This window comes from Labrus bergylta, chromosome 10 (genome assembly GCF_963930695.1).
Source record: "Labrus bergylta chromosome 10, fLabBer1.1, whole genome shotgun sequence".
Classification (NCBI taxonomy): domain Eukaryota; kingdom Metazoa; phylum Chordata; class Actinopteri; order Labriformes; family Labridae; genus Labrus; species Labrus bergylta.
Genome location: NC_089204.1, coordinates 21,010,006 through 21,023,040, shown reverse-complemented (window position 1 = coordinate 21,023,040; position 13,035 = coordinate 21,010,006). Strand labels below are relative to the sequence as shown.

Genomic DNA, 13,035 nt, shown 5'->3' with positions numbered 1-13,035 from the left:
TTTTCCTGTCTGATTGCACTCCTTATCCCCATCCCCCCTTCACTGACTTTGTTCATCTGTTGACAGACGTAATTCCCAATGGGAAAGACCACTTGGAAGAGCTGGAGGAGGATCTGAGCATGGAGGTATCCAAGCTGAGCGTGAGCACTTCGGATACGGTGGAAATCTCAATTACATCAAACGAGAAGACAGGGGAAGCTCAGACCCCAGAGAGCCAGACCAAGTCCCCAAAGAAAAAGAAAAAGAAGTTCCGTACACCTTCATTTCTCAAAAAGAGCAAGAAAAAGAAGGAGGAGAAAGAGAAAAGTGAAGCCTGAGGGCATTTACCATAAAAGCAATTAGTATTTGGCTAGGACACCACCTGAATTCAGTTCTGAATTTTCCGCTTGTTAAAGGGGAGTGAAATAAGAAAAATGATTATCATTCAGTCAGAATGTCTCCCAGGACTCTGTCCTTTTTACACATCTCCCATCATTCACAGTTATTATTACATGTGAACGTTTTTTTTTTTTTGTAGATGGTAAAATGGATGCTTTTCCCCCCTGAGAATTTACGATCGACCACTCCTGAAGGGCTAAGAAAACTAAAATAAACTACAATGGTGTGTGGTTGCTATTACCCATATTTTAATGGGGTATGAAATGGATATAGAACTACACATTGTGATGGTGATGACGAACATAAACAGATTAAATTTATGTTTTTCTTTTCTTTTTTTTTGCACAGTTATCTCTTGAATGTATACGGAAGCTATGAAATTGTTTGAACAATTTTGAAAAATTTACAATCACAAGTAGGAGTATGATCATCGATACGCTTGGCCTTATTAGAAGGATGATTTTATCTGAGCTACCCAGTTACATTATCTTGTAATAATATATGTTCATTTATATTATAGGTATTACAACATAGTGTTTGATAGTTTCATAAATGATTTGATAGTCTACATACTAACTCATACTTAACATGCTGTGATTGATAGTAATAATTCATGGTCTTACATCCGTGTCATCGGTATCGTCTCTATGGTTGCTGCTTCATTGTAATAGAGAGCTCAGTAAAGTGATGATTTTTTTTTTTTGCATAATGGTGTTAAATGGTAAAATCTGACTATTTCATAATGGACAGAAAATATCCAGACGTTGGGATGTTGAAAATGAAAGTGCGAAGCCTGAATCACAGAAAGTTGAATGTGATGGATGTTTCGAATATTTTTTATTTTTTTTTCTTCCTGAAAAATGAGTTGACGGCAATACGCAGTGGAAAGCGTTTCTTCATAGCCATTTTGAGCGTTTGATATAAAGTATATTAGAGGACTTATATTAACATCCCAGTCAATAATGTGAATGATTTGTTTTGACCCAAAGGGAGTGAACTCTTTGTAAAAAGTTTGTTTTTGTGAGGTTCTATTGTTACGCTAAACCAAATGTAAAAAAAAAAATACAAACATAGCAATGTGACAGTACAATCAAATAACACTATTTTAACACTTTGTATCTTTTTTTTTTTTTATTAAACCTAATGCTCAGTGTTTACAAACTGCATTAACTTATGTAACCTGTGTGCCTAGTGCTTGTATTTCCTCTGTTGTTTACATTGCTATTTGTGTACATTGCATTACACCTCGCCTCAGTCAGTCCTTTAAAATTGCCTTCCTTCTGATGTAATAAAAGCTGGCATATGTTTCCATAACAACTGTATTGCTCTCTTGCTTATTGACCGAAAGACATTTGATGTTATCATTTCCTATCTCTTCTCAAAAACAGATTCAAGCATTACGTATGCATTTATTTCGGCGATGACTTGAGTGTGAAACTCCAGCTACTTAGATCCAGCTCTAACTTACAAAACCTCCCAAGAATCAAGTAAAGCTCTCAAGAACACTATTTACACAGCCTGCTCTTTGAGAAGAAGCAGCGTCTCCTTAAAACAACGCACTCTGTTCACTGATAATTGACCATGTGAAGCTGTATAATCAGTCTTCAGACATGATATGAATGGGGTGTTGTCATGGTAATCCACTGAGAGGGGGCTATGGAGACAAAGAGGGGATTTGGTGTCTCCAACAGGTGTTCATGTTGGGGGAGTGACAGGATCTGTACCTACACCACCCCCAAACCACAAACGCACACCTTCCAGTACTCCTAAAGAGATGACATATGGATAAGAAGGGGGGGGGGGGGATTTAAAGATAAGAATGACAAATTTAAAGAAGAAACTAGAAGCATTTTGTTTCAAAGTGAGACATTTTACGAACGTTAGGTAATAAAGATAAGCAGTAATATAGAAAAACCTGTTCCCGACATCTTGTTTCCTGTCACAGATAATGAACAGGCTTTTGAAAAAATACACATCTTGTTTTTTTGTGTTAGCTAAAACAGCATTAGCAAACACCAGGCTCTAAACTAGTTATCTGCACAACTCCTCTCAATGTGTGGGTGACAAAGCTCAGCGCTGATCTCCTCTGTTTCCTCAGGAGTGAAGGAGCAGGTGACACACGTCTGCTGTCCTGCTGCTGTGACCTCAGGGCAAAGTGCATCTATTGTTTTAAAACAACAGGGGACTGCTGCTGCTGCTGCTGCTGCACAACGCTTCATCTGAGGGCAGCATCTTAATGACGAGCAGCATGTAAGAGGATAGCATCAGAAACATAGATTGATTGATAAACCTCTGATAGAAGATACATTCTAAAATGTTTTAAACACTGTGATGTGTGTGACCAGCATGGGATGTTTTGGCACATTCTTCCACACACACACAACACACACACACACACACACACACACACACACACACACACACACACACACAGGCGCTGTGTCACTTCGCCTCCTCTGTGAAAACCGAGCCACTGCTGTAATCCTCAGGCTTTTCAGATTACTTCTGTTGGGGTCACATTCTACATCAACCTACAGTGGGTCAGCTTTCCACGCTGCGGCTAACAGCGTGCAGCATGCATGGTCACTTTGTCTGCACACGAGCCACATATCACAAAGAAGCCTTTTTCCTTGAGAAAAGCTGTCAGTTTCCTCCATCACCCTCTTAATACTCACTCCATGTATGAATATATCTCTCCCTTCCCTGTGCACATGAGTAGCAGTAGATAATATCTGAGTTTTGCATAGTGTACTGTTGAATGTTTTGTAATCAAACTGCGTTTTGACGACTAAACACTCATTAAAAAATAGAATACATCGATTAAAATTTCATGATGATCCATTCCAAGAATTTATCATATTTTATGTCACTCAAGTGTGCATCTCTGTGTCAAGAGTCCAGATCAGCACCGTCTGTCTGTGTGTGTGTGTGTGTGTGTGTGTGTGTGTGTGTGTGTGTGTGTGTGTGTGTGTGTGTCAAGCCTTGCCAGGCGGCTGAAATAGACTCCATGGGAGGGTGTGCTCTGTCTCTCACAGGCGTCCGTTACAGGCCTGGCCACATCTGCAGCGGGCCAGCCATCTGCACCCATTGTCTAGGAGGCACAACACAGCCCTGCACGCATGGCTGGCTTCGTAAAGACAGGCCCTTTCCCCTCTGTCCTCCTCCGTCTCTCACAGTGTGAGGAAAAATGACTTCTTAATCAGTCAAAGGGGACGAGAGAAGTGCATCAAGATAGACGTAAACTCAATTTCAAGGTTAGCTTTTACAAAGAAGGAGAAACTTTTTAAGGTTGGGGAAGGGCAGACTTTCACTATCATGTAAATTCTCTTTTCTGATGAAGTGAAGCGTTCAAAATGGGCCTTTATCAGTCCCACATTAGCTTTATTTTTTTACTGGTTTTCTTTCTATATATCTTTTCTTAGTTTAGATTGTGTTTGGAAAAGAAGGGCAACACAGCACTCCCAGAGGAGCTGAGGTGAAAGAGAGACTTCAAGGAAGACACGAGCTAGACGAAAACAGCAATATTAAGGCTGTAAGACTCAAACGGCCTCCAAACTATTACAAATGTTTCGCTATCTTCCCAGCCACTGAACTACAACTTGAGTCTCCGGGATGCATTGGGAGCACACAAATTATGTTAAGTCTACAAGTACTACTTCTAGACCTGAATGCAGAGAGCCTACCCCCCTTATAAGCCCCGATTGTGCCAGAAACAAGACCTAATATTATCTACTGCCATTTTGCCTTGATGCTTTTCACTTTAAAAGTCTGCTCAGTTCAGACATAACTGTGCACACATGAAAAGCAGCTCTTATTTTTCATAATAATTCAGTTCATGCCGACTGAAATAAAGCAGCATTGTTGCAAATGAAAGCAGGCATTATGTGTGTTATTTGTTATGCTCCTGCAGTATTGATAATGAGGATTTATTATGGCACAGTTGACAATGAATGCAATGTGCATGCGTTAGTGGGAGGGATTATCCACCAAGTAGGGCAAGTGGCTGAGGCTAAGGACTGCAATTCCATCGAGCCTAGTTCATTTCAGGCATCCGCTCAGTGCACAGACGGGACAAGGAGAACAGTTTCAGCGCTGACTATTTGTCAAAGCCCCCCCCCACAAAAAAAAAAATAGTCTGAAGTGAAAATGGTCAAATACATGCGACAGCACGGCGAGCTGAAACCCGAAGAGGTCCTGTCGGAGTCTGATGCATCCATGGACCAGCAGGATTTCGGAGAGATGTCCGACTATTCTTTCAGCGACGTTTTATACTCCAAATGTTCCGCAATGGACCAAATCAGCACTTTTATGAAGAACGTGCAAGTGCTGCTCGATGCAGCAAATTACCTAGAAAATATCGAGAAGAACAGCGGAAGTAAGTAAACACGGGCAGTAGGGGATATTAACACGTAATGCGCCGAGCAGACAACAATAGAGGCGAAGGCGACAAAAGACGCGCAGTGGACGGATGAACTGGCCCGAACACAGCCAATAATATTTCACCTGCTTCTGAACAAACTGTTGTCTTATCGAGAAAGCACTCGTCAAATATCATCATTTGAAAATATGTTTAAAAATTGGCTACATTTTTTCCCATTCAGGAAGCTTTTTGCATCGCCTAAAACAGATTTTATTACAATAGCCTGCTGCTAAATGTAGGCTATGCTCCCATTAAAGCTGAGCTTTTGCAGACCATGGGATACTACACTGAAAAGGCACGATTAAGTGTATTTATTATGATAAATACGGTTCCATATGTGAACTTTTCGCTTAATAACTGTAGACATTTGTGGTGTTGAGACTCCATTTTCCAATAAAGCCTAATATTTTATCGCAGTTTTCCTACTTCCTTCTTTCATAATAATTCCATTAAAACATTGCATCCCCTCGAAAATGCCGCATTCACGGACCTAGTTGCATGAGGGAAAAAAAAACCCAGTTTATATCTTATTTCCTTTAGAAAGGTTTCATTCTAAGCCCTCCTATCATTTACTGAGGCAGCTGCTGCTTCCTTGTATGTGTTGTTCACATGGTTTCCACATGGAACAAATTGTCAAGTTTTCATTGGTCGGCACACATGTTCCCAGCACGAGTCACCTTAGACAGCCAACCACGCGCAGGTTCAAGTCTGACGTCGCATGTTACTGGGATAAAGGGTTCATGGGAACTGTAGGCTATTTTTGAGAATCAAGTGAGAATATATTTAAAAATGGGCCAGTTAAGTTACAAACTTGCAACCTATCCTAACAACCCTTTTATATTTACAAAAAAAATACATGAAAACTTTATTGATAGAAACATTTGTTAAAGATTCTATTACAGAGACTTAAGTATTTTAATTTGTATTCGTTAGATGTGTTCTCTACGGTCAAAATTCTAAATGTATCTTACAATTTGAGGAAAATAAGGTCAAACTAACATGCCAGTCCAAGCCCTCATGAGGCCTTAACAAACATGCTTAAAATCTGTACAATCTATGTAATCCTCTTGATCTTTTTCATCACCAGAATGTGAGCACGGCTATGCTTCCACATATCCTGCAGGCCAAACAGCACATCAACAGAAACAACGTAAATTGAAGAACAGAAAATTTGATAATATTCTCAATCGGTATGTACATGTACATGTCCTCCCATAAAAATGAATATTTATGTAGGTTTAAATGCAATGTTTTTATTCTTTTACTTTACTCTTTTTAATGAGAATCTGTTAGAATCTATATGATTTTTGGTGTATTAGATTATTCCACCAGTGTGGTAATAATGTAAACATGTGGATAGGATTTGATCTGTACATATGTTGCATTATTTTGACTTGTTTAACAGTTTTGTTCATTTTTTTTTTTTAATTCAACAGATCAGCACACAATGAACTGGAAAAAAATAGGTGAGTAATCCAAGGCTACACAATTGTGTGCATGTTTGTGATGAAAAAAAAAAACAGTATTAGAATATAAAGAGGAAAGAAAGGGAGGTGTTGTGACAAGGGCAGCAATGTTAGGTTACTTCTTTAATCTATCACCAATTAATATTGAACATGTCATGCACAGCAAGGTCCAAAAGTGGTCAGAAATGTGCACTGTCATAAAGCAGGAAGAGGAGCAGAATTTCTACAGGATTTAAGATACTTTAGCAAATGAGGTGCAAGTGGAGTTTATCTTCAAGAGGCAGCCGTCTCAAAATGGAGCTTAAAGCGTAAAAACCAAAACTTTCTTTGTTCTGCCATGTTTGCATATCTTGCTGCTTGTGAGCATTTTAAAACGAGATGTACTGTCGGCCTTTATACATATATATATATATATATATATATATATATATATAGCAGCTTAGTAACCCCCACATAACCACATTTGAATCCCAATAACCACATTTTTGTACATCAACTACTTGGACATTGCCCTTTTGTATATTACAGCAGTGCTCATTTTGCAAGGCAAATAAAAGGGAGGTGTGATGCAGCCTCAGTGGCAACACTGTTCCTGGAGGACATGCAGACATCTCCCCAGTCAGCAAACGGGAACCGTCTGTTTCCAGACAACAGGGCTCCTTCCTCAGAGATTCTCCACCGCAAACCTATCAGCAGCTTGCTTCTATTGCTTCAGGATGAGGCGGCATCTCCCCCAAGCAAGAAACAAATGTCAGGACACGTTTTTTTTTTTCTCAAATTAAGTGCCCAGTCTTAAAACACACACAGTGTATGTGTGAGAATACTGGTAAAGATAAGGCGAGGAAAATCAGGGTCCTAGAGAGGAAAGCTTATTTCCTATTGGACTTTTTTTTAAACTCAAAATGGTGGCCCTTGCAGAGAGAAAAGATGACATCACAACTTGACCTACATTTTACTACATTATTTGAAGGAGTAGCGAGTGTCCTTTGGCTGCATCTGCACTCACCAGACCACAGGCACATAGGCCTTGGTGGATCAGAAACAGGATCTTGGGCCAGACTGATCCATACATAATTGCAGAGGAGTCAGATGATGTGGCCAGCTAGCAGAATGGATAAACAGATAAATCAGGTGCTTGAAATCATTGATTGTTACATTGCTTATTATTGAACAAACTGTATAGACCAGGAATTATCCTATTTTGTTTTCTTAATGACAATACTAATCACATCTGATGAGCAGGAAACATTAAAGTATGTCTTTTTAAAGACTATTTCCGAGGATGCAAATACATCAGTAGACAAAGTCTACTTATGTTTCCTGTAAAAAACAAACTCTTGTCTGATGCACAGTACTGCATGTAATCTTTCTAAGCTACTACCCCTCTTGATGTATCTCCTACCACAGAAGAGCACATCTCCGCCTGTGTTTAGAGAAGTTGAAGTCACTGATCCCTCTGGGACCAGACTGCAGTCGGCACACCACACTGGGACTGCTCAACAAGGCCAAAGCACATATCAAGGTGAGGTAGTGTAATAATGCAACCCCTGTAATATTATAGCAGAGTAGGAAGTAAGGACTTGATTATGTCCATTTCTGCGCTCATACAGTTTCATTGGCTTCCTCTCACTGGCACACTAAAGGTTAATGGTCGAAATGAACAGGATTAGAAGAAACATCACAATCAGTTGTCATGAGGAAATAGTATTTATGACATTGCAAAAGGAAAACGGCTTTCATTCACTGATGACACCAATGGCTCATCTTAAAAACGTATCTCTTTTGTATGTCATTAATGACAAATTCATCTGCTGTTACATTAATGTTAATGAATTTAATCGGACATAACATAATAGTTTTACACAAAAAAGTTTTACACATAACTCGCACTATAAGATATCTACCTTGAGTAAACAATGCCTGATGTCTTTGATACATATAGGAAGGTCATAGGATGGTAAATGGTAAATGGACTTGAGCTTATATAGCGCTTTTCTAGTCTTCCAGCTAGTCTTCTCTTTTCTAGTCTTCCGACTACTCAAAGCGCTTTTACACTGTCACACCCACCCATTCACACTACACTGATGGTAGTGATCGCTATGTAGTATCATCCATCAGAAGTAACTAATCCCATTTATACACCGCCACTGTAGCAATTCGGGGTTAAGTGTCTTGCCCAAGGACACATCGGACATGTTGCCCAGCTGGGGTTCCCTCGACCTTCCAGTTGAGAGGCGACGACTCAACCAACTGAGCCACAGCCGCCCTCCAGGTATCCTTTTGATACCTGTGAACGACTCAGTTTGAATCCATAGTGATAGCTTGCAGACTTTTTGGACATGGTTGGCCCAACTGGGGCACTGACTTGTTCAGGGGGAGGCCTAAATAAATGAAGAGCATTTATTAACCCCTTCTGTCTGCACTAATCAAATCGCCATTCAAGTAAAAGAAGACGATGGCAACATATACATCTTCTCGAAGCAATATGCATGTCCAAAGTCACAATTTAAAATATTTTAAAAATTGCAAACAAACATCTGCACACTGAAAACTATGACCTGCCTGTCACAACACAGCCTGAATAGTAGATTTCAACATTCAATAAGTCCTCCAGAGTAACCTCTGGCAAGGCAAAGAATAGTTAAGTATTTGGGGGTGGCACCTGGGTTGGCCAATAATATTTCAAAAGGGGGCCCATGCAACCCCTGGACACCCCTCTGGACACACCCCTGATAGCTTGCCAAGAGCCTTTACAGGAAATAGAGTGAATTCTTCTTTTAGAAAAGAGAACATTTTATTTTAGTCTCCTAGCTCCTACACTTGGGCTCCAGTCTATTTTTAAAGTAAAAACCAAGGACAACATTCAGTTGAATTCACTTGAAGGAATTTTTGTTTCAAAGTGAGGATATAAAGCTACCTGTTTGGATGTTTTAACCTTTAGTTGCTCATATGTTGCCAGTTCAAGGCAGGGTATGTATGCCTTGAACTGGCAATAAATTCGGGATCAGAGACGCAACAGGAGGGACGGTGGCAATGTATAATGTCGGCTGCAAACAGTGCTGAGAGTGTGTCTTTACACTGAGCATCTTGCACAGCTGCATCACTGTAACATAATGGTTTTACCCCACCCTTTGCCTCCATGCGTTTACATCGCTGACAAGGGTAACACACAATTATTCCACCTTGAAGTGGCAGTTTATAAGCGGCTTTGGTTTTTCCTTTAAATTAAATGTTGCCTGGACTGCCACCTGTATCAGTTCGAGTCTTCCATTGAGGGCGCGTGTCTTTGAAAGTACTGGTTAAAGTAAATGTTAATTAATATTACTGAGAGCATAATAGGCTTAAATGAATTTAGAGTGTCAAAGCATGCACAACTTCAACCTTTAGCTCCACTGATGGCTGCAGCCTTAGCCAGAGCATGTTTTAAGAAATGTTGGATTTTCTTAAGCCCGGTCTGAGCTGGCTCCCGCTGCGAGTAAAACAGTTGATGGATGACTGAGGGCTGCAACCCTCCTGGCAACATTATGGGTAAAGCATCCATGGTGTCAACAGTGGCCTTTGGACTTCCGTGCTTGAAGTCCTGGAAATGTGGCTTCTGAATGCTGCTGAGATTTATTTTTAGAACCAGAGGTAGTAGTGCATGAGAGTCAAAGGGAGGTGCAGGTGTAGCCAGCGTGCACGTCATGGCTGGAGGATGTAAGCAAACAAACAAAAAAAAACCCACAATTGACGAGATAAAATTAGTAACTTATTATTTTTCGAGTAAATGTAAATCATATTTCAAACCTATTTATTAATTTCAATTTAAGATTGTCTTCTAACCAAAAACATCTTCAAACAGCAATATTTCAAGGCACCTGAGCTTATTTATGCAGCTACAACAATGATACTGCAGTGGCATCTTATTTGTGGCATGGTCAGATGTTGTTATTGGTGTTAATCTAATGGATTCTCTGATGTCATTGAGCTTCAAAGTGCATCTTTGTGACTTTATTTGTTGTTTGAAGTATGCAGGCTTTGTCTTGATCTGTTATTGCTCACCACAAATACACTACAGCATGTCTACATTTCCATGTCAGTGAAAAACAGGATATTTCACTTGTATCCACCTCAACCAGAGACACCAGCCATTCCTCACAACTTTCCCACCAGCAATGAGCTGTCCTTGTATGTTGAATAATGTATGACCAGTCACAGGAGACATCAAGTTTGACGGTAGCTACAGCTATATATTAACTTCACATCACTGCATATGACAAGCTCACCATCCCCACATGCATATCGTATGTCAATCTTGAGGAACATCTAGAGAAGTGTAGTCATAATGGTGACATTTAATGATATATAATTGAACACTGAATGTGGAACATTGGGGCCTAAAGATGCTGATAGGCTTGATTTTCTGAATGGTACTAAATCTAAAACAGCTCAATTAACTTTTTCGTATTTCCGTTCGTCAGAAACTTGAAGAAACAGACCGGAGGAGTCAGCACCAGCTGGAGAACTTAGAGAGGGAGCAAAGGCACCTTCAAAGGCAGCTAGCCCAGCTGCAGACTCATGGAGAGAGGGAGCGGGTCCGTACGGACAGCCTGGGCTCCCGCACCGACTCTGACCACTCAGAGTCTGACAGAGGTCAGTGTCCAAACAGAGCCTTTATGGAAGTATGATACGGGTTTATTCATCTAGTGCTAATCCATAAGAATCTACCAATATACACTCATTTAATTACAGTTATTGACTCGCATGATTAAAAAATGTGTTTGTTTGTTTTTTTCGAGCAGAGGAGATTGAAGTTGATGTGGAAAGCACTGAGTTCTCCCATGGAGAAATGGACAGTGTAAGCACCAGTGGTGCCAGTGACCTAGATGACCACAGCAGCCGGCAGAGCACAGCCAGCGATGAGGGCTACTCCACCTGCAGTATAAAACTGGCCTTCTCTACTTGAACCACCAGCCTATACTTCACTTAAGCTGCAGTCTCTTATGGCTTTCACCTTTTAAAATACCAGCCTACAGCTCCATTCTCCCTTGCAGTTTAGGTTAATCGTCTTCAAAAGAACCAGCCTCAATCCCAGCTATACCTGTCAAATCAAAGGTCTATTCCAACCCCAGAACCAGCCTTAAGTTCAACTCAATCTGTAAGTTGAATAAATGTCTCCTTCCAAGAGCCACAGAGCACCAATACATCATTTGAAACATTCAACTAAAAAGCCTCAAATTTAACTTCTCTGGCAGGATTCAGTTTCCTGAATTTCCGTAACCAATCACCTGAATGTCCCTGGATACATAACCATTATCTACTTTACCTGCTCTCAATGATGATCCTGTAGACCCATGGTCACACCAGTGTCCAAAACTGAAGGGGAACCCCCCAACTTTAGTCAAGTTTATCCTCTGAAACCAGCAAAAACACAAACACACCCAATACCAGCTAGAAGCTCACCATTGGGAAGGTTTGCTCCATTTGCCTTGTAAAAACATTGCCCTTTTTTTGGATTATTTATCCAAATGACACTTCTTGTCAGTGTGCAAGTCAGTGGCGAGGGCTACAATGTCTGCATTCCAAAATGTTTATTACACTTCTATCACCTCTGCTTTAGGACCCACAACCATAACTGATTAATGTGGCGTCCCCTTCTCTTGACTGAAAAACAGTCGTATCCAAACGTGTGGTTAAGTCCACCCTTCTTATTCTAATTTATTTTGCATATAGTTATAGTATTTATTTTTGGTCTATTTAATTCTACTGTAGCTAGGTCTTGGTCATGCTTGAATGAAAAAAGAAAACGTTGCCGTTTATTTCCTTCTTTTTTAAATACGTTTACCAAATTACTTGATATAAAAGTAATCCCCACTGCTGCAAATATTTCTTAATGGTATTTTGTTGAAAGAATGACAAAAATCTCTTTCACACTGTGTGCAAAATCCATTTCGATTTTAACAGTAATAAGCTATCCCACACTTGTCCAAGCACAAGGCTCAAGCAATAACGCGTCGATTTATTCTATCTTTAATGTTGGCTGTTTAGCACTCTATTGTCCGTCCAACACCAAACTGATGTTTTGCTAATTTTCCACTTGCTCCAGTAGTTAATAATCAGCTGTTTAAATGATTGTGATTTCAAAAAACAACAACTATGGTGCATGTGTGTTGAATGTAGCTTGTCTAATCATGTTGTAATGTGCTTTGGATTGACAAGTCTTTAAAATTGTCTGTAGCATGAACAACATAAACACTACAGAACACTAATTTTGGTTTATACTTCAATGTTTAATACTGTATCCTTTTTGTATTGTAGCAGAAAGAGTCCAAGTTCAAATCCTTGAAATTTAAAGACTTTCACGTCCCATTAGTAATTCAATGTATATTTGACACATAGAATTGCACTGGTGACATGTTAAAATCCATTAAAACCAAATAAGACATTTCAATATGACCATATTTCAGTATTTTTCTGGTCCAAGTCCTAAGTAATCACCACCAAATTGTGTCTTAACATGGGTATATGACTCTTGCACAAAGTTCCTTGTTACAGGTCTTTTCACCCCCTGCCCCCCTTCCCCCAACCTTTTTTGGGAATATACAAAATGCACTATGAAAAAGACTTTTGTGAAGGAAGTATGTCAAAGCACACCCCAGAATGTTTTCTCTCGTGCTTAATCAGCCATCCAAGGTGACTTTTTTGCAAAACATGTGCTGCTGGTCCCCTTCTAGTACTTTGTTACAGTTCCTGATGACTGTCCCTGGAATCTTAATAAACCTCTACCACCCA

The 13,035-nt window shown here is 39.9% G+C and overlaps 2 protein-coding genes and 1 long non-coding RNA gene across 6 annotated transcripts in view; 2 read left to right on the top strand and 1 right to left on the bottom strand.

Annotated features, from left to right (window-relative positions):
- The window catches only part of add3b (adducin 3 (gamma) b), a 23,325-nt gene extending 21,630 nt beyond the window's left edge, over positions 1-1,695 (top strand). For both annotated transcript variants that reach the window (XM_020630882.3, XM_020630883.3), the window contains exon 15: positions 67-1,695. In XM_020630882.3, coding sequence (XP_020486538.1) covers positions 67-317 — 251 coding nt within the window. In that variant the 3' untranslated portion in view covers positions 318-1,695. The remainder of the gene's footprint in view (positions 1-66) is intronic.
- The window catches only part of LOC109981897 (uncharacterized), a 23,635-nt gene extending 18,959 nt beyond the window's left edge, over positions 1-4,676 (bottom strand). For both annotated transcript variants that reach the window (XR_010666994.1, XR_003808479.2), the window contains exon 1: positions 4,537-4,676. This is a non-coding gene — a long non-coding RNA (uncharacterized lncRNA). The remainder of the gene's footprint in view (positions 1-4,536) is intronic.
- On the top strand, positions 4,367-13,035 carry LOC109981913 (max-interacting protein 1-like). 2 transcript variants are annotated; one of them, XM_065959164.1, is made up of 7 exons: positions 4,367-4,753; positions 5,886-5,988; positions 6,235-6,264; positions 6,793-7,014; positions 7,672-7,786; positions 10,725-10,896; positions 11,046-13,035. In XM_065959164.1, exons 1-7 carry the CDS (start codon positions 4,525-4,527, stop codon positions 11,207-11,209), a joined length of 1,035 nt encoding a protein of 344 aa, XP_065815236.1. In that variant the 5' UTR covers positions 4,367-4,524; the 3' UTR covers positions 11,210-13,035. The 2 variants fall into 2 exon arrangements, with proteins under 2 accessions (XP_065815236.1, XP_020486560.2); XM_020630904.3 differs by lacking the exon at positions 6,793-7,014 and having other exon boundaries at positions 4,374-4,753.

Coding starts and splice junctions, on each gene's coding strand:
- LOC109981913 (XM_065959164.1), top strand. CDS start 4,525: ATGGTCAAATACATGCGACAGCACGGCGAGCTGAAACCCGAAGAGGTC. Junction 4,754..5,885: donor TATCGAGAAGAACAGCGGAA/GTAAGTAAACAC, acceptor TTTCATCACCAG/AATGTGAGCACGGCTATGCT. Junction 6,265..6,792: donor AATGAACTGGAAAAAAATAG/GTGAGTAATCCA, acceptor TGTATATTACAG/CAGTGCTCATTTTGCAAGGC.